The sequence below is a fragment of the Adiantum capillus-veneris genome, chromosome 23 (assembly GCF_014529385.1).
Source record: "Adiantum capillus-veneris isolate H3 chromosome 23, ASM1452938v2, whole genome shotgun sequence".
Classification (NCBI taxonomy): domain Eukaryota; kingdom Viridiplantae; phylum Streptophyta; class Polypodiopsida; order Polypodiales; family Pteridaceae; genus Adiantum; species Adiantum capillus-veneris.
The window spans coordinates 90,922,078-90,944,212 of record NC_140953.1 but is presented as its reverse complement, the minus strand read 5'-3'; the positions used below and the strand labels follow the sequence as shown (position 1 = coordinate 90,944,212).

Here is a 22,135-nt window from a genome sequence, read left to right as displayed (position 1 = left end):
TGTGTTCTCCCAAGCAGCTTGGAGGGTTAAATATTTTGGACTTGAGACGACATCTTCTGGCTCGGAAAACTATGCTGTTGCCCATTTTGGTGGAGCTGCACAGGGTTGCTCTCGTCCGTCGTACGGCTCGTCCCGTCCCGTCCCGTCCCGTCCCGTCCGGTGTCGTCCCGTCCGTTCCGTCCGGCCTTTTTTTTTTTTTGAATAGTCCGTTAAACCGGCTTAAAAAACGTTGACTGCGCTGTTGACTGCAAGGAATTTACGTGACTTTTTGGCATAGGATCCCTCCTAGGATCCCCCCTCTCACCTCCCACATGCCTTGAGCATTGCTTTGGATTCCATTAGCTCCTCTCTCTCCCTCTCCCTCTCACATTGCTTTGGATTCCATTAGCTCCTCTCTCTCCCGCTCCCGCTCTCTCATATCTTTTTTGACCCTACTTTTACTTTTTGCACGATTGAGGCTTAAAAGGCTTACTTCTTTGTATCATCTCGATTATCAAATCTCAACTTAGCTTTTTGATTTATGACATATGTAATGCGAATCGCAGTTCATACCCATTGTGTCTCATTGTCTTGATTCTCAACTCTTGAGTGTTGGCACTTGGCATTTGCAAGTTGCATTCTTGTCCAATGTGATAATCAATTGTCTATTTGTCCTAAGTGTAAAATCTAGGGTTAAGAATTGCGTGTTTTTATTTTTGAACGTACGTAACCATGTCGTACGACATAAAATTTTCTAGTTCGATGAGTACCGTACGTCTTCGTACGTGGACAAAACGTACGTGACCGTACGAGACCACCCTGGTGGAGCAGCAGCAACCCTGGGCTCTCATGGTCACGCATTTGTGTACGCACATTGTCACCCCATATTTTGGTCATTGGGAACGGACTTATTGGGATGTTGTTTTTGGGAAGCTTGAAGGACACATTCTTGGATGTCCCTTTACTTCTTCTCTAGTTGTTGATTGGAAGGTTGTCACTTCGCATTTGGCTTGGAATGGTCGACAATCCTCTGTGGGTAACTCTCTTCGCTTGGAGAGTCTGCATTGGAGCAGGGCCTTCGCTTCGACTTTGGTTCAACAGTCTCCTGGCCAAGCGTATTTTCTTTCCCAAAAAGGAATTTGTCAGGTGCATCAGGTCGTTGATGACTCGGGTTATGTTCTTTTGTTCGCTGATGCAATGTCCTGCTTTCGGTTGGGTCTTCACTATTCTCCTTTCTGGCGGGAGATTCAAAGGATGCTTGCTGCTCACTCACCCATTCCTCCCGAGTCCATTGGATGTGGACTCTCGCTTCTCTGATTGGAATCTGGCTACTGCTAGATTGGACTGCATCTCAGCTGGCAGTGCCGTCCTTCAGTCTGATGTATGGATTAGGTATGAGGGTAATCAGCTGTGGTCGCTTTCTGAGGCATTCTTGTGGTGGCAACACACATTGTCTCGCATTTGGCAGAGTCATCTGCCTTTGAAGGAACGTGTTTTCTTGCTGCTTGGTGGGAGCTCTACCTGTTGGCAGTGTGTTACATGCTCGGCATATTGCGCCTTCCCGCTGCCCCAGATGCCTTGAAGCTGAGGAGACTGTACCACACTTATTGTGGCGTTGTCGTCACTCCAGAGCCTTCATTCGGCAAGTGTCGACTGCTCTTCGGCTGCGTTTTCCTTCCGGCTCTTTTCATAGATGCTTTGGCTTTTTAGGGTGCTACAGTCACCGCAATCTCAGTTTGCCGCAATCTCAGTTTGCGGTGTTCTTCACTTGGGTCAGATTTTGGACTCTGTGGGCCATCTGGCACCATAGGAACTCCTTAACGTTCCAAGGGGCACTTTTGTTGACCCCTTTTCCTATTTCAAATTATCTTTTGGTCAAGCGCTGCATTTTGCCTATGACGTTGGAGACATCACTATTGATACCTACAGGATTTACTTTGACTGTTTCTAGCCTTCAGAGCCTCATAGTGCTTGGCTGTATCCCTTTCTTTTCGTGGGTTTTCCTCGCTTTGAGGTTTCCCACTTGTAAATTAATCAAAGCAGATTTACAAAAAAAAGTGTGTGTGCATGCGTGCGTGCGTAATTGGCATTTCTGGACTTGAATTCTGCAGATGTTCACATGTTTTTATTGATTTAGAGAGGGTTGCAATGTGGGGTTTATTTTTATGCAGGTTCTACCATCAGCTGCTTTGAGCTACCTCGTTTATGAATTTATGAAATCCGCGCTGAAAATATCCTAGATATTGCAGCGTTCCTCCGCAAAACCGAATTGACTTGGGGGTGCAAGGCTCTTTTCATGCCAAGAATTGCCTTGTCTCATACAACGGTATTGTCATCTCCGTGTATACACGCACTTCTCCTTCCCAGTTATGTACAGAGAAGATCTCTTCAGATGGTGAGTTGTCTACCAGTGTGCTCACCAGGTATTGACGGTTGGGTTCATATGGCTGAGATTGTTGCTGTAATGTTTTGTCATAGACGTGCGGAGGCCTTTTTTCAGTGGATAGGCTGTTCCCAAAGATGTAAAGCACTAGTTCATTCAATGATGTGACAGTTAACAAAGTCTCATTTATGTGATCACAGTAGAAAATTATGCACTCCGAAAAGCTGTGAACTCCCTTGTTTTGATGTGGTCTTGACAACGTTGTGCTTTTGAGTTGTGAATTACCTTTTTCACTAGTTGTGCTTAGAAATGGTTATGTGGTTGGAGGGTTGTAAACAATACAAATAGGACTAGAGACATAGCCATGGGCATAGCTTTGCATAATTTTTGTAGTTAATCGAAGAAGGATTTTTTTTTTCTTTCTGGTTGATCCTTTTTGTTTGTGAAAAAGAATGGAAGCTGATTCTTGAAGTCTGCATGTAAGTGGACATCATATCGATGGCAGTAATATGGCTCAAATTAAGTCGATGTCAGTAATGTCTCATATCATATTTAGTAAGGTTCATGATCCTTTGAATGGTTGTGCCTCGTAATTCTCTTGTCAAGTTTCAGGGCTAAACATAGGTGTAAGTGTTGATTGTGGGTCTGTAGAGGTTTGTGCAATCGGGACTTTGGTCGTGAAGTCTCTCTCTCTCTCTCTCTCTCTCTCTCTCTCTCTCTCTCTCTCTCTCTCTCTCGCATACCAATTATTTGTGGGCATGCCTTTAGGCATCTGTAAGCTAGCAAAGTAGTATGTGTTGTACAACTAATAGCTATCTGAGCCCAACATAAAAATGTATTTTGCAAAAGACGAGAAAAATTATTAAGGCTTGCACAAACTGCGTCAAAGATGTTGAAATTATGGAAGCAAGGTTGAAAGTCTACAAGGCTTCCATGGTTCATGCAAACATGGGGCCCTTGTGCCACATCTCTGTGGGTTGAAGTCAATCGTATCTAGCATTTAGCCCACAATGCCCATTGCTCAAGCAAGGGGGAAGCATGTGAACCGAAGATATTGCACTAATGGTTGAGAGGGAAACTGTTAGATATTAAACATATTCTAATTGTTTAACGGATTTGTTGGGGAGTCAATATCAATGTTGGGTGAGTTGATATCTATGTTTAGCCTCCTTAGTGTGTACAAGGATGCAATCACCTATCCATTCAATAAAGCCCCATGATGTGCCAGCACGTTCCAACAAGATTATGATTGTGAAGTAGGTGACTATTAGCTCTCAAACATGCTATCAAAGCCAACACATCTGCCCATTCGCTGTTGCTCATCAACTTAATCAATCGCTGACATCGAAATACAAACATTTGTACTTTTGGAAGACATGGCCTTTTGTCATCCAAAGCTTCAAGAACCTTGTAGTTTAAAAACTACTCATGCCAGTTATATCTCTCATATCATTTAGTATACATAGTGTCTTCAAAGCAGTGATTTTAAATTGTTTACTTTCAAACCAAAACTAGATTTCTTGCACTCCTTCAAGACGACCGCATGCATACAATCCAAATAGACCTGGTTGGGCAAAAGAGGCCAAACCTTGATGCAACTCAATTAACAAGTGATTGTAGCGTGGAAATTAAGGTTATGTAATGACTGATCGCCCTGAGTTGGGTAATTGAGGACCATGTTTAGCAAGATTCATGTCCATGTCTCTTACAATGTACATGGGTGATCATGGTGGACATATTTTCTAGCTCAAGTTTTTGGGATCACCTTCAATAGTTTATGTCGTGTGGTTTTGCGTCTTTGGGTGTCTCTTCAATATCAAAATCAGAAGGTTGCATGCCAATGTCATCACTTGAGTATTGCAAAACTGCTGATGAAGGAGTTCACTCATTGAGTTGCTTGGGCTTGCTTCATATGTCAGACTGCCTTTGGTCTTTGATCCTATTTGTCTACATAAAAGCAAAATTTTGTAAAGACAAATCAATGTGAAGCTCCGTAAGTAAAAGAACGCTTGGAGAGACTAGTTGCTAGTGAGGAGGTTGGCCTTTGGCGAGGACAAGACTAGAGTTGAGATTGTGATGCACGCCACTAATGTGGGGTGTCGTCTTGGAAAAGAAGATTGATTTGTATCCGTCCAAATGGACAATATGCGTGCAAATTTGATCTAGGGTAAAACACCCAATAAAATACAGGGTCCTTGTCTTGGGACTTGTCGCCCCCCTAAAGTAAAGCCGTTAGGCTCCGAAATTGGGACATAGAAGCGTGTATAACGCAGACGACGATTCGCTTCTAGCCGTTGGATCTTGTGTTCAAGCCTCGTTGGCTCTGTGGCTCCACTTACACCTCTCGTTGTCTTCCTAGTCATGGTCAATTTTGCTACGCGTAGAATTTTGTTCAACGTCGTGCGTCGTGTGTACCTAGTCGTCTTGCGATGCTGCTTCTATCCGTGATAGCCCTTGCGCTCATCTCTTGAATGCGCCCTCCCACACTCAAAATTGTGCAGCACAGTGGCGGCAATTGGTTGCCTCTCTTAAGTGGCACACTTGGGTGTTTTACCCTACTAGCTCACCTAGTTCACCACAAGAAGATTTATAAATTTTCTCATGTAGGAAATTGGAGTCTTTTTCAGTGTTTTTCATACAATGCATAACATCTTGAGCTTCTGCTCGAGAGGCACCACATACCTAGCTAGGTACGATTCGGGGGCAGGGGACCGCCGGCCCGGTGGGGGGGCCGGCGGTCCCCTGCCCCCGAATCGTACCTAGCTAGGCATTCCTCACAGAAGCTCATGATGTTGAGGTAAGTCATAATGTGAGAATTTGTCCAAAACTTCTAGTGTGCACTATAAGATCTGCCCATTGGTTACAAGACAAAGAGGGTCTCCCAACCTTAACGTGCTAGGATGTGAAGGCTTGCTACCAGTTGACAGCAAGCTCCCGCCTAACAATGGCAGTGCAGAAGCCGATAGGTGGGGGCACAAAGACACAATTAAAGGGCATTCCTCTGCTACACCTTAAAGCTGTCGATCACGGGTGCACATATTGTTTTCACATGCACGCACAAACAACTTTGTTCGGAAATGCCTCTGACAATTAGTGCCACTTTAAAGCTCTTGATGGTGAAAACATAGCCGTGTTCGGACCTCAATTGTATCTACATGCCGGTGTTGTGAAAAAACACGTATGCTCGTAATCGATAACTTTGAACCATCGTAGGAGGTATGCCTTTTTAACAGGGTATTTTGTGCACACTGTGTCTTCTCCACTTCCATCAATGGGGGGAGGTTTCCCACCAGTGTTCTCATAAGACGAGGGAACAACAAGACTTCATATTCTGATGCTCTTAGGTTAGGGTGTCTTGGGCGCATAAGACCCTTTCAATGGTATCAATGTCTATGGAGGTTAGGTGGCTTGGGCACATAAGACCCTTTTGCTGGTATTAATGTCTATGGTGGTATCAATGTCTCTTAGGTTAGGTGGCTTGGGCACATAAGACCCTTTTGTTTTGGGATTAATGTCTATGGTGGTATCAATGTCTCTTAGGTTAGGTGGCTTGGGCACATAAGACCCTTTTATTGGGATTAATGTCTATGGTGGTATCAATGTCTCTTAGGTTAGGTGGCTTGGTCACATAAGACCCTTTTATTGGTATCAATGTCTATGGTGGATAAGCCATTATACCATTCATAATATGTATGCAAATAACGTATTAGAGAGACTAATTGCTCACTAATGACTCAATGCAAGAGAGGTACAAACTTGACATGCACACAAGTTTATTGGCTTATCGAGAATTGTGCACACAATCTCCTTTATAACATTGATCTAAGCATTAGGGCACATTGAATGGGTGACATCACAGGGAAGGTGACTAGATAGACATGGGGTAAAGCTTGATAGCTAACTAGGACTAATGACTAAGTGTGCCACACAAAGCTATACATGTGATAGCCACATGGCCTTTTTCCACATAGATTGATGAAGTGGAAAGGGTGTTCATATATGTAAGGTGGAATAAATCCTACATCCAACAACGCTCCCCTTGTGGGTTTTGTTGCACTCACATAATCGTCCCTTCAAAACACACTAGGGGTATGGCACATAATACACAAGCCTCCCTTTGAACATATATGGTGTAATGGGCACACTCCTCTCCTAAACATAGAGGGTAGGTACCCAATAGAGTACCTTTTTTCCCAATACATCGTTGTCATAGACTAAGCCAACAATGTTTTCTTCATCACTAGAATCTTCAATGGCTAAGTTGATTTTGGCTTTCCCATTATCTTTGTGGTCTTCTTTGTGATTTTTTAACCTGTGTGGTGGTTGTCTTTGAGTCTATTAATATTTTGTAGCATAATTATTCTTACCAAAAATTCTACATGGGTTCACTTCATAGCAAGCTTTGGGTATGAACTTCAAGTTCTTTTTGTTGCTATTGTAGCGATTAGTTTTCATGACTAAAGCTCCTCACATTTCTTTGATGTTTCCTTTAAGATTCTTCTTGAGGTCTTGCAAAGAGTTGGTCATATCCTCTAGATGTGGTATTGGGTCTTTTTCTTGAGAATTGTCACAATTTGCCTAGAATCTTTAGCAGGTGTAGCCTTGAGTGACGTAGCAACATGGTCTTCATTCTGTACAAGGCTTTAGATTGTGTGCATGTGCTTTTGAGCCTATTGAAAAGAGAGGATACACTCTCTCTTGGATCCTAGTCAATCCCTAAATTTGTATTCTTTAATGCAATCTATGTTTCGGTATGGCTATAAAGTGTCATCAAAGTTTATAGGGTGTGGTACAATTGTTTAAGCAGTAAGATGTAGTTATCCAATGAGGTGAGTAGGACTCCAAGAGTTTGCTTATCTTTGGCTTGGAAATGTGCTCGAGTGGCCCTAGTTTCTGTTCTCTCACATTACTTCAATGTCTTGCCCACAATTTCTTCATCATAAGGTACCCATTGAATTTTCTTTGCCGAGTATGGAATCCTTGGCTAGTATCTTTATAAATTTCCTTTGTCTTCCCCCACAATTGTGCACCCCTATGTGAGTGAGGGAAAGGTCTTACATGGATGTAGGGGTAGTGTCTAATCCTCTATCACAAAAGTAAACTACATACACTGAAAAGTGTCAAGTGTGGTGGATGATAATCAAAGAAAGAGATGATTTTCCTTGAAGTTTGAAGCCTTAAATGATTTTCTCTCAAAAATTCTTATATGGTTGCACATTTGCCACCATAGAAAAGATGAAAACTCCCTCGTTTTGGTGTGTCTTTTTGATGTTGTGCTACTAGTAAATTTCTCTTTTCACTAATTGTGCTCAGAAGATTGCTATGGAGGTGGAGGGTTGTTAACAACACAATATAATGTAATGTCCTTGGATTTAAAAACATAGCTCTGGGCATTTTCTTGCATAATTTGTGGTTTTTTTCAATAAAAATAAACAATGCTTTTATGGTTGATCCATTTTCTTTAGAAATAAAAAATGAAAGCAAATTTAGCAAGAGGTTCCACTTAATCTTGAAGTTTGCATGTAAGCAAACATCATTTTGATGGAAATATCAATGGAAATAACATGTCTCATATTGTGTAGTATACCTAGTGTCTTTAAAGCAATTTGAGCTGCCTCAGGGTTTGGTTTCTTTTTCCCAGTCAAGATTATAGATCCTTGTGGATTGTACGCACTCAACTGTCTTGAAATAGCATAGAAAAATGGTATTTTTGACCTACATAGGGCCTTAACAAAACATTGAACTCTTAGGGAGCAGTCGACGTATGGCAAGTTAATGATGATAAACTTTTTAATATCCTATTTCTTGTAAGAGAGGCCATTGTGAGAGATAGTTGACATTTGTTTTCCTATTTCTATAAATAGGACCATTGAGTGGTGGATCAATCACACTCTTTTCTTATGTAGGCCTTATGATGACTTTTCACATTTTTTGGTCTAGAAAGTAGACTGCAAATCAATTGGCAAGTCAAATTTGTAACTTGGATCTAAACATTATGTATTGACCCTATTGCTCTAAAGTTCCTTCCTTGATTGTTGGGTCACTGAGGACCGGACCATGTTTATCAGGGTTAATGTCTTTCAATATACATGGGTAACATCTATGAATGGTTGTGCCTCAAAGTTCTCTTATCAAGTTTCAATGATCAAACATAGGAATATATGTTGAGATTATGGGTTCATAGAGGGGTTTGTGCAAAGAGAATTTGCTGCCTTTGGTTGGTCATTTTTCTGAGATATGGATGTTTCTTGTCAAGAGTTCAAATTCTTCCAAGCCCCCCCCCCGGGCCCCCGGCCCCCTCTCTTCTCTTTTCCCTCGACGAGTGCTCATACAAAGTTGTGGAGGTGATGGCGAAGAAGAAGAAGCTCGACATGCTGTGTGGGCAAGCTCCCTAACACACACACACACACACACACACACACACACACACACACACACACACACACACACACACACACACACACACACACACACAAACACACTTTTTTTAAGTAATGATATTGTTGTAGCTCTATATTGGACCAAGACCAGCTTACAAACTAAGTCTCACTGCCTAACAAAATCGAGGATTTTTTCCAACCCCCCCCCCCCCCCCCCCCCCCCCAAAAAAAAAAGAATGTGCAATTACTATTCATGCATAGCAATCCACGACCCTTTAAAAGGCATCCGCTTAATCTTGGTGGGATAAACCCCTTCACTTGAAGAGCTTAAACTCTAAATCCCCATATGATGGGGCCCTTCACTAAGCGCTTGGCCTCCCCTGGTAAAATCTATAGTAAAACATTTCCCCAAATGGGGAGCCTGGCTCATTTATGTGACACATCATTACTGGCGTGTGTGCACTCTTCATGTCCCACTCCCTGCCTCGCTCTCAAGAAACTTTTTCTCTGCTATACATGCGCACCGACTGAGTGCAGTGCTCCTCCTCTCTCCCATTGAGGTTACCATGGTGACTGCTGCCTGTATCATAATACCTCTGGATTTTGGTGTGCTGATGAACGAACGTGGAAGAAATTCTCCTTGCTACTGGCGCTACTGAGTGCATCCATCGAAGGTGCTCCACTATTTAAACAAGGTGAGGGATGCTCTATGCCCCTCACTTAGCCTTGTCCTTTGTGTACTGTGTGTGTATGTGAAAGGGAGTTTTTTTTAGGGCTTCCTTTGCTCGACTAACTGCTGTATAGCTACGGAATTGGTGGAACATGGGGATACTTCTCAGGTCCTTGGTTTGGGGTTTTTATTGGCTACAAACAATAGACCAACCCGTTCAACTCACGTTATTTTCGTTCTCTCTGACTTTTTATTGTATTAAATGACTTCAATATACTGAGCCGTACGCCAGACAATGGGCTTGGCTATTTAGATGGGGTAAAAAGCCTCTGGTTAGCTTTTGGGGCTCTTGCAAAATTACTATCTTAAAACTCTATAAATAAGCCGTTTTTTGACAAGTGTTGGCTCGATATGATAAGTAGTTACGACATAGAATTTGGCTTGGGTTAAAAAACATGTTGTCTGAGTTGGTAAGAGAGGAGTGTTTGGTTAGACCCTTGTTTTTTGCGAGCCTAAACTACTGTATAGGCATCTTTGGATACTCTTGGCACAAAAGCCGTCAATCACATATACTTTGGGTTTTCTAAGTGTAGGGAATTGACGTACTATATGTGTCATTTTCTTGCTATGGGTGGCTGGTGTTGCATCTGATATCGGGATGCACTACTAATGTAATGAGCTTCAACGATTGAAAGCAAGTGTGGCCAAGGCCCTTTCGCTCAAAGAAGTGCATGCAAGTGCAAAGATTCTTGATTGGAGCCTTTAATGCTCAAATGGTTATAAGCTAAAGCCTCAAACTCTCAAGGAATTCCAAAGCTCAAAATTCAGAAGCATTCCAAGGCTTTGGTTGCAAGCGAACTCACCAATTCGGACATTCAAAGAAAACAAGATGAAGTGGTAGCGGATTCATAAACCTTCAACAAGGAGCTTATTGTTTTGCAAGGCGTACTCTTTGAGAGATTATTCTACCAAGGGCTATCTTGATTGGTGAATCATCAAATTACTTTTACGAGGTAATTCTTTTTCATTAATAGTGGCACTTGCGCAATGGATTCAAATGCTAATATGCATCATACTTTTGATTTTGAGCATATATTACCAAATTGGCCTAGTTTTTCTCTACATCAAGATAGAGAATACTCACATGGCAATTGGCATGGATGACCAAATTGAGTTTCTTGATATTCAAGAATTTAGGGCATTGCAATCACGTGTAAGTTCTTTGAAAGTGTGCATCTGAATGAGAATGTCACCAAATTATCTAGTTGTAGTGCATTTCATGAACCAGCAAGCTAAGGGCACTACAAATGAGCCATCCAAGGATATTTTCAGTTTAGGACATAAAAATTCTAACCATGGTACGATAGAGCAAGGCAATCTTACTCAAAAAGAGGTGGATGAGTTGTTGAGAAACATAAAACCACCAGTCTTTTGGGGTGAGGAGAAAAAAAGCAACAAAAACACGATAAATATTTTTCTTACTAAATGGAATGTATTCATCAACTTCGTTGTACTTCGGATGCGGTCAAGGTACTCCAAACTAGCTTGACACTGGAAGGCAAAGCGTATAAAGGATGGATGTCTCTCAAACAGAAGGGCATGGTATTGCACACATGGGATGCTTTCAAAAATATGCTCCATAAGGAATTTCTTCCTACTAATGAGAAGGATATGAATTAAACAACATGGGATACTTTTTAAATATAGCTCGCATTACAAAAATGTTATCCTTAAATTGGAGTGTTAAGATGACTTCCAACAACATATACTAGGGTTTATCCGTGGGTTAAACCCTAATCTTAAAAAGCATGTTAAAACCCAGGACCCCAAAACATTTGAGGAAGCTATAGTGCAAGCACATATTCATGATTATCCTGATGTTAAATAATTGCATAACACAAATATGCTTGATAGTTCACATACATGTGCATCTCAAAGTAACAATCAAGCAAATAAAAAAAGAAAATTTGCTCTTATGCATCCATGAAACCCAAGAGGTCATCTATCAACTGAGGAATTTAAAAAGACCAAGAAAGAAAAATTGTGTGTTAATTGTATGGAAAATGGTCAAGGCAAAAAAGATTGTCCCAAGAAAAAGTCAGTTGTCCAAGGTAAGAAAATGGTGCACATGGTACAAACAATGGACATTTGATCCACATGAGCTTGTGAGAATGTAAATCTACATTTAAAGTCACAAGGTGAGAATCTTTGTAAATGATGGAGCTTCTCACAATTCATTAACTATCCGTTAGTGAAACATTTCAATTTGCTTGGACACCTAGTTCCCACGCTACACAGTAGCTACAATGAATGGCCATGACGCTGAACAGTGGGATACTACGGTCAAAGGTGTACCTCTTGAGATCCAAGGGTATTAAACTTTTGGTGATGAACATGAATGGAGAAGATGTGGTGTTCATTCAAGAGTGGTTGCGTGGATTAGATTCATCATTACATCGTAGTAATGAACATAACAATATTATATTTGAATCCAATGGTATACATGTGTTGTTGCTAGGAAAAAAAGATGTACCTCCCTCACCAGTAATTTGCAATCGAGCTTGTGAAAGCTCTCTTCCAACAAATCTCTTTTTATGTTATTGTTTGTGTCATTTGCTATCAAATGTTGATAATGATTTGTGTCATTTGCTATGAAACGTTGATAATGATTTTGATGTATCTGAGAATTCATCAATGCCATACGCTTCTCTTTTTAGTAACTCTCTCAGAACTAATTTTGTAGTTGAATTATGAAGCCCTCTGAAAATGAAACTCTTTTTGTGTTACTCTTTGTGTCATTTGTTATCAAATGTTGATAATAATGCTATTATATCTCAGAATTCCTCAATGCTGCATGCTTCTCTTTTCTCTTCCACTTCTCTTACTATGTTTCAATCACCACAACCAACAAATGTTGCAAATAAATTGAACTCTTAATGGAATACAATGATGTTTTTTTTCACAAACTTACAACCTGGGTTACCACCAACACATTTTTTGCAACACGGCATATATGTGGTTGTAGGTAGTAAGCTCTTTAGTAGATCGCCTTACAAATTAAGTCATTTTGAGACTATTAAGATGAAACCTTAGCTTGTTAACTACCTCATTTGTGGTTTTATTCAACTTACCTGCTCACCATGGGATTCTCCTATTATCGAACAAAATTTTGAATATTATGTTTTTTTGGTTATGCCTTTTGGTTTAACCAATGCTTTAATTACTTTCATGACGCTCATGGAAAGTGTTTTAAAACCATATATGAAAAAATTGATCATTTTTTTCCTCAATGAAATTTTAGTTTATTAGATATTTAAGGAAGAGCACTTACAATATCTGAAAGAGGTGTTTGATCTCCTCAAGGAACACAAATTATATGCCAAAGACTCCAACTCTGATTTTTTGAAGACAAAAATTCACTATTTGAGATATATAATTTTGGCTACAATCTTCATTTGGATCAATGCAAAGTGAAAATCATCAATAAAGGGCCTCCTTAAGATTTGAAGAGTTGAAATGCTTAGGATTTGTAGATTTTTATCCCAAGTTTGTTAAAAACTATGTGAAGTTGTTTGTATGATGGACCAATCAAAAGCCAAGGGCAAATCATTTCATTGAGGTGAGGAGCAACATCAAAGTTTTGAAGCACTTAAGGTCACTCTAGCTACTGCACCCATATTAGCTATTGTGGATCCAATTAAATGTTTTGTGCTGGAGACAAATCAAACTATTGAAGCAGTTCTCCTGCAAAAAGAAAGGTCAATTTCTTTTAAAAGCAAAAAACTCGATTCACACAACATAATTATTTTTCTTATGAAAGGGAGCTATATGCAATAGTCTACGCTTAAAAAAAGTAACAACATTATTTATATGGTGCTCAATTTGAAATAGTTTTTGACCATGAAAGTATAAAATGGTTTACACAACATTTTGATTTCAAGGGTCAAAAGGTCAAGTGGAATGAGATTTGTCAAGATTATGATGCAAAGCTCAGGTATCGTAAAGAACAATACACTGTGGTAGCTAATGCTCTTAGTAGTATGCCTGTGATAAACTCTCTTCTACTCACGAAAAAAGTGAGTTTTTGGAATATCTTATGGAAAAGTATGATTGTAATGATGTGTACTTCAAGGTGTGGAGTCATGTCAAAAAGAAGTATCCTTCTCACTCCAAGCCTAGTAGTATATCTATTTCCTCCAAACATGCTTCTTCTCTTTTGAATGATGAACTGCTGATTAAATGAAAAACCTTTTCCATTGATGATGGGTCCCTCCACAAGGGGAGAGTTTGTGTTTCCATGGGGTGCCGAGACATTGGGCGTCAAATTCTTTATGAATGTCATGCCAATCCAAGTGCAGGACACTCCAACATAAAGAAGACTTATGCATTCCTACAAGAACAGTTTAACTTGTCATGTTTACCTGAGCATGTTCTCAACTATGTCTTACACTTTCAAAAATATTAAGTTGAAAAAGCAGAGCACTCGAAGTCAAGATATCTCTTGCATCCTTTGGAGATTCCTAATGGTAAATGGAAAAGTATCTCTATGGATTTTATTGTGGGTTAATCAATCAATGTACAAGGTAATGACTTGGTATATATGATTGTAAATAGGTTGACTAAACTTTGTAAGTTTATTCCAATTAAGTCCACCATTTAAACTGCTATGTTATTTGTTGATCATCTTTATAGACTATATAGATTGCTTAGCAATATTGTTAGTGATTCATGATCCCAAGTTTAACAATCACTTGTAGAGGGCTATCTTTAAATGGCCACGAACATAATTTAATCTTAATACTATAGATCATCCAAAGATGGATGGTCAAACTGAATGACTTAACTAGAGCTGCTAAGGGATATTCTACGAACATACGAAAGCTCGCAGGTAAAGAAAGTTTGTGGGCCATATCTCCAATGTGCATAAGGATGCTTACGTGAATGCTTGCATAGGGATGACAATGTAGTTGATCAATAGCTTTTGATCAATTTCATTGAACCTCCCACGTGGCCGCATGAACCCTATCGCATTCTTGACTATCATGACTTATGTACTCTTCATGATAAACGTCGCCAAGCATTGGTTAAATGACTTACACAAGGTGCCACTTGGGAAAACATTGGCATTCTTAAGAAGTTCATGAGGACGAAAGCGCTTCTCCAAGGGGGCTCTGTGTGTGTGTGTGTGTGTGTGTGTGTGTGTACCTTGATTAAATGACTTACACAAGGTGCCACTTGGGAAAACATTGGCATTCTTAAGAAGTTCATGAGGACGAAAGCGCTTCTCCAAGGGGGCTCTGTGTGTGTGTGTGTGTGTGTGTGTGTGTGTGTGTGTGTACGTGTGTGTACCTTGATCTTTTAAGCATACCAACTATACCAAAATACAACCAAGCAATCATTTTGTGGGTTTTCTTGAAATTTCAAACGCATTAATGCTAACAAATTTACCTGCACCAAGAAGTTTTTGTAGCGCTTAGATAGCTTGTCAAGGCATACAAGTGTAGATTTTGCAAATTATGTGTGTTTCTTTTTCTATTGCTACAAATACTCTATGACATCTTATTTCTGTACGCTCAAACACTAAGAGGCATCAACATCAGGTTTTTTACACATGGAGTTTTTGAAATCTTACATAAGCTTTATAGAGCAGCACATGTCTCTTATATGATGTTCATTGCACTCACAAAGTATGTCTTGAGGGTGATTGTGGGTCTTTATGGACAGTCACCAATGTAAGGTAGACTTATGTGAGGTTATGCGACTTATGTGTTTTACATATTTGGTCTCATTGCCATATTTGGTTTTTTTTTGGTTTATGTGAGGTTATGCGACTTGTGTATTTTGCAAAACAACCACTTTTGTAAGGGTCAAGTGAATGCCTTGGAAGCTTTGGTACCTTGGTAAGGTGGATTAGGTACTGGAACATGCCCTCAATTAGCCTCGCTAGAGACCACATATACCGCTTAGTGTAATGATGAAAACAACAAATTGCCAACCTCTTGCACCATGTTTTGTCAATGGTAATGGGACTCCCCTTCTTCTAGGCATACCAAGTCAAAACAAGGTAACATGCTTTGTGGGAACAAAAGCACAAGCGCTCTCTCTCTCTCTCTCTCTCTCTCTCTCTCTCTCTCTCTCTCTAGGGATGTATACACTCGTCGAATGTTTGAATGACAATAAATTAGTAAGCACAATCTTGTATGAGTGACAAGTATGCACACAATAGTGTGAGAATGTCCTTAACTTTGCTTCACTTCTATACACATGCTGCTAATAGTGCACTCGAGTTGATAATAACATCATAGGTTGTGTATTTTGCTGAATGTGAGACCATGAAGAGGTATTTCGAGCCTAAATGTTCTTTTTGTATTAGCTATTATATGTACCACATGTGTGCGCATGCCCATATTGAAGTATGCCCTAGCCACACTAGAGCTCCACGGGGTGGTGATTTATTGTTTTTTCCACAACATGCCAATACTTTGTTTGCATGCCATAACCACATTAGAACTCCACGGGTTGGCAATTTGTTGTTTTCATCACAAAGTGCTAATTCAACAAGATGAGTAAGGAGCAAAGACCTGGAAATAAAACTAGTTTGATCTCATCGAATATTGAATTGGCCATTTTGTCCTAACCTTCAAACCTTATCTTTCCTCGAGCATCAAACCACATATTTATGATGACTAATCTTTAATAGATTGTTAAATGCACACCAAAATCTTTTTCTTTTCTTATAAATATCTACACTTCTAGAACTAATATTACCGGTCTAAGGATGTGTAACACGAATTAAGTAATTTTGAGGGTAATTTTCTATCCAATGCAAATATAAATCTAGACGTGTCTTTTCTTGAAGCGTTTTTTTAAGACTGACAATGACATATTTAAAGAATTGTGTTATCATTTCATAATTTTGATAGATGATGCCAAAAGAAAACTTATGATTCAAAATGATTTAAAAAACATTGCACTATCAACTAATAAGCTGTAAGGATTTTGCATTTATATAGGAGCAAGTCATCTACCTCTACAAACTATGGCACTACCTTTCGAAATTCGATGCATGAGAGAGAGAGAGAGAGAGAGAGAGAGAGAGAGAGAGAGAGAGAGAGAGAGAGAGAGAGAGAGAGAGAGAGAGAGAGAGAGAGAGAACCTCCACATCAAACCTCTCCTTAAAGGCAGTGCCAAAAAACTCTCTCTCTCTCTCTCTCTCTCTCTCTCTCTCGATATTATAGAAATGGTCCCGTCTAGATTATCACGGGATGAGGAGCGCACTGAGTATGGCAGATACTTGATTGATATGGGGACTGCACATGGATTGGCCATTTTGAATGGCCTATAGAGATTCCCTGTAGAGCAGGTGGTTTTACATGCTTTCCACATCGACATGGCGCTAATACAATGGATTATGTTATGGCTCCGCCAGGACTCAATCCTTCCTTTCAAGATTTCATGGTGGGAACTAGGCCGGTTGGGGTAGCAATTGATCATGCTATCTTGTCTTTCACTCTATTGTTCCAGTTCAACACAACTCCATAAGGAGAGGCCTCCACATACTCGATATACCTTCACGAGGGAGACGGATCCCGTGTACACTGATGAGATATACAGGCAGCTATGCACTCAAGAGCCAGGACGACCACTAGATGAGCTCACCTAGATTCTGGTAGAGACACTCCATGATGCAACATCAGAGGCATATCCCCACAGCCAGCCTACACGCAGACGATCTGGGAGCATGCCTTAGAACAGTTGGTATGATGAGGAGTGTAGAGAGACGAGGATCAGATTATAGAGAGAGGTGCTCATTGGTACTACTACACATAGACAATCACGGATTATCTTTCGCCGCCTAGTGCGGCGAAAGAAAAGGGCTTACCTATCTCAATTAGAGCGTGATCTGTATCAATTGTTTATGAGTCAGGACTCTAGTGAGGCATGGAGGCTTTTCAATGAGCACTCTCCATCGCCAGCCATCACTTCCACAGAGACATGGGGGAAATATGCTACATCTCTCTATACGGAATTGGGACAACCACCTTTGCCTGACCCTCCAGAGGCATGCCCAGAAACATGTACTTTCTTTACTGCTGAGAGGGTAAGGAAATCCATTGACAAGATGAAGACAGGAAGAGCACAGGATCATGATGGTATGGTAGCAGAGCACTTTATCCATGCCAGAGATATGCTTGCAGAGACTCTTGCTATGATGTTTAATAGAGCCATGTATGAGGGTTTCCCTGAGACTTGGAGTATGTCCACTATTGTACCTATCTTCAAGTCGGGAAATCCTATGCTTCCTGGGAATTACCGAACCATCATGGTTGGTCACACTCTGGCTAGGCTATATGCATCAATTCTTGAGCATGAGTTGAGTGGATGGGCAGAGAGAGAGGGCATACGGGCAGCAAGACAGGTAGGGTTCAGGAGAGGTTTCTCCACTCTTGACCAGATTTTGACATTCAGAGCCATTATTGAGGAGGGTAGACACCATGGCAGGAGGATATATTGTAGCGTGGTGTTAAGCACCATGACCTTGGTCTTACCAAGGTTCACAGACAATCCATTGTCCCGTGCAAATACATGCAATGCATCCAAATGACGTTGCATACCCTTTGGAGAATATGAGATTAGCACAATATCATCAACATATAATAGCAACGGAATCCATGTCCGTGCAAGCTGAGAACCTCTATCACCCTCTGTCTGTACATAATCTGAAAACTCATCTACATATATCCCAAAGAGAGTCGGAGATAGGGGACAACCCTGCTTCATCCCAATGGTGGAGTGAACCGTGTCGAACATGCCTTGAGTAGTGCGTACATGTCCTACCACTGTCTTGTATAAAGCTAAGATCCCCCAGATCAGCTCTGTGGGCACCCCCATGTCTTACAATCTGCGTATGAGTCTGGCTCGTGGCACTGTATCAAAGGCTTTGCGGAAATCCACAAAGGAGGTCTACCCCCACTTTTACATATGGTCGAGAGACTGTGGAGTATGCAGATACATATACTTATATTGGGGTTATTTTCAGTGGTCCAGTATTTTCCCTGAGGTGTGCAACAGATACACAATTGACCAGAGATATGCTTGCAGAGCCTCTTGCTATGATGTTTAATAGAGCCATGTATCAGAGTTTCCCTGAGACTTGGAGTATGTCCACTATTGTGCCTATCTTCAAGTCGAGAGATCCTATGCTTCCTAGGAATTACCGAACCTTCATGGTTGGTCACACTTTGGCTAGGCTATATGCATCAATTCTTGAGCATGAGTTGAGTGGATGGGCAGAGAGAGAGGGCATACGGGCAGCAGGACAGGCAGGGCTCAGGAGAGGTTTCTCCACTCTTGACCAGATTTTGATATTTAGAGCCATTATTGAGGAGGGTAGACACCATAGCAGGAGGATATATTGTAGCTTTGTGGATTTCCGCAAAGTCTTTGATACAGTGCCACGAGCGAGACTCATACGCAGATTGCAAGACATGGGGGTGCCCACAGAGCTGATCTGGGGGATCTTAGCTTTATACAAGACAGTGGTAGGACATGTACGCACTACTCAAGGTATGTCCGACATGGTTCACTCCACGATTGGGGTGAAGCAGGGTTGACTCCTATCTCCGACTCTCTTTGGGATATATGTAGATGAGTTTTCGGATTATGTACAAACAGAGCGTGATAGGGGTGCTCAGCTTGCAGCGACATGGATTCCGTTGCTATTATATGCTGATGATATTGTGCTGATCTCAGATTCTCCAGAGGATATGCAGTGTCATTTGGATGCATTGCATGTATTTGAACCTTGGTAAGACCAAGGTCATGGTGTTTAACACCACGGTGCAGTGGGTAAGGAGGTCCGCCCCCACTTTTACATATGGTCGAGAGACTGTGGAGTATGCAGATACATACACTTATACTGGGGCTGTTTTCAGTGGTCCAGTATTTTCCCTGAGGCGTGCAACAGATACACGATTGACCAGAGATATGCTTGCAGAGCCTCATGCTATGATGTTTAATAGAGCCATGTATGAGGGTTTCCCTGAGACTTGGAGTATGTCCACTATTGTGCCTATCTTCAAGTCGGGAGATCCTATGCTTCTTGGGAATTACCGAACCATCATGGTTGGTCACACTCTTGCTAGGCTATATGCATCAATTCTTGAGCATGAGTTGAGTGGATGGGCAGAGAGAGAGGGTATACGGGCAGCAGGACAGGCAGGGTACAGGAGAGGTTTCTCCACCCTTGACCAGATTTTGACATTTAGAGCCATTATTGAGGAGGGTAGACACCATGGCAGGAGGATATATTGTAGCTTTGTGGATTTCCGCAAAGCCTTTGATACAGTGCCACGAGCCAGACTCATACGCAGATTGCAAGACATGGGGGTGCCCACAGAGCCGATCTGGGGGATCTTAGCTTTATACAAGACAGTGGTAGGACAAGTACGCACTACTCAAGGCATGTCCGACATGGTTCACTCCGCCATTGGGGTGAAGCATGGTTGTCCCCTATCTCCGACTCTCTTTGGGATATATGTAGATGAGTTTTCAGATTATGTACAGACAGAGGGTGATAGAGGTGCTCAGCTTGCAGGGACATGGATTCCGTAGGGACATGGATTCCGTTGCTATTATATGTTGATGATATTGATCTCAAATTCTCCAGAGGGGATGTAGCGTCATTTGGATGCATTGCATGTATTTGCACGGGACAATGGATTGTCCGTGAACCTTGGTAAAACCAAGGTAATGGTGTTTAACACCACGGCGCAGTGGGTAAGGAGGTCCGCCCCCACTTTTACATATGGTCGAGAGACTGTGGAGTATGCAGATACATACACTTATCTTGGGGCGGTTTTCAGTGGTCCATTATTTTCCCAGAGGCGTGCAACAAATACGCGATTGACCAAAGCCTATGCAGCATTGGGGAAACTTGAGAGGATATGTTCGGAGGTTTAGTTCCATGCTGTACAGAGTGGAGATATGGGGCCCCTCAGTTGATCATCGTAACGGAGCTGGCAATATTGATGGATAGAGATGTATGGAGAAGCCCTTGGTGTCTATGATTTCTTGGATGATTAGGGCCAAGGCCTCAGTACCACATGACATTGTTAGAGCGGAGCTTGCTGCTCCTCAATTGGTGTCTTCGCGACAGCTGACATTGCAAGGAGATAGATCATGTTGGTATGCAGAGATGGCATCTTGGTTTCAGTTACATGGCTTTAGTATGGATCAACTACCCCCATTTCAGTACTCTCTAGATGCACCCTCCATCTCCCTCACTAGGGCAGAGATTACCAGGCTCATCAGACAGGACTTGATTCAGTTGGATACGAAGAGGACATGGATACAACCTTCACATGAGCTAGGTATGAGGTGAATTTCTATAGAGAGCATCTTCTCCAACTCACAGAGGATGGTTTTGTGATCAGACCAAGATACATGGATACTCATCTATCTCACGGGATACAATGTGCTATTGGTCAGATACACACATCCTCACATCACTACCTACGAGACAAGCAGATTTAGAGGAGTACCCAAGTCCAAGATTTGTCAGGTGTGCCAGATAGAGCCACAGACAAAGCTACATTACATATGTCACTCCCCAATATACTATGAGATACGAGGCCGCTTTCATTGTCTATTCAAAGAGAGTTTTGGGCCACTTTCTAGAGTCATGAGATACCAGGATCAGAGATGCTTTGGATTATACTTATTGGAGATTCGCAAACACAGAGAGGATCTCTTGAAGAGGGGCACAATGAGAGAGATCCAGCGATAGCGGAAGATTACAGATTTCTTTTAGTCACAGACAGAGGAGTTTGAGCAGCCTCCACAACATAACAACACTAGAGGCATACTGCTTGATCAGGCGATAGAGTTGGGGCGGTCCCGTCCCCCATGGATGAGGGGGCCCTCTCGACATCAACGTAGATTGCGAAAGAGGATCCATACCATACTGGCACGACATAGGAGCCGTCCCGATAGAGTGCCTACCTTGGAGGACATTGAACCTCTATAGCCTTTTGGATATTGATGTACATGTATATGATGCCTCGACTGTCAGAGAGCTCCATTGTACCAGCTCACCCTTTGTATCAACTTTCACCCCACCCCTACCCACTATTTTCTTTTCAATTCTTTATACTTCTTGAACCCAGACCTCGTATTAGATTCACCACATGTAACCTTTTGGCCTTTTGAAGACGTTAATATTACATTTCATTTCATTTCATTTCTCTTGTTCACAATCTTGCCTAGTCATGAATGATGCCTAGATTAGGTGAGCCAACAAGAAGGCATGCCTAAGAGTGTTTTGGCCCTCATAATGCAAAGAGAGAGAGAGAGAGAGAGAGAGAGTTGCAAAAAGATTGGCAATCCAATGTTGCCTTGTTGAAAGAAAATTTCATAGCATTTTTTAGACTTGCATTCTTTGCATCGTTGAATCTTTGATGCAACAATGATCTTTTAGAGCTTCAAAAACTCATTCATGGGACCATCAGCCTCGGCACCATCCGTCAGACGGTGTAATTGAGTCAAATACCTATCTTGGGCAATCTATAATTTTACACACATTGCGGCACATCACTACAATTTATAGAAGTTATGCACTTACATGTAGCATGCATGCCACACATCATAATAATAATGATCAAACCCATTAAATGTTCTGCTATGAGCTTTTACCATCCACAACATAATACTGGCCATAGTTTT

At 41.4% G+C, this 22,135-nt stretch overlaps 1 protein-coding gene across 1 annotated transcript in view; it reads left to right on the top strand.

The window, feature by feature from the left end:
- Nucleotides 1-2,585, top strand: part of LOC147428158 (putative mitochondrial adenine nucleotide transporter BTL3) — a 46,566-nt gene extending 43,981 nt beyond the window's left edge. The window contains exon 4 of the mRNA XM_086497238.1: nt 2,151-2,585. Within this exon, the coding sequence (XP_086353364.1) occupies nt 2,151-2,219 (69 nt within the window). The 3' untranslated portion in view covers nt 2,220-2,585. The remainder of the gene's footprint in view (nt 1-2,150) is intronic.
- The last annotated feature ends 19,550 nt before the right edge of the window (nt 2,586-22,135 follow it).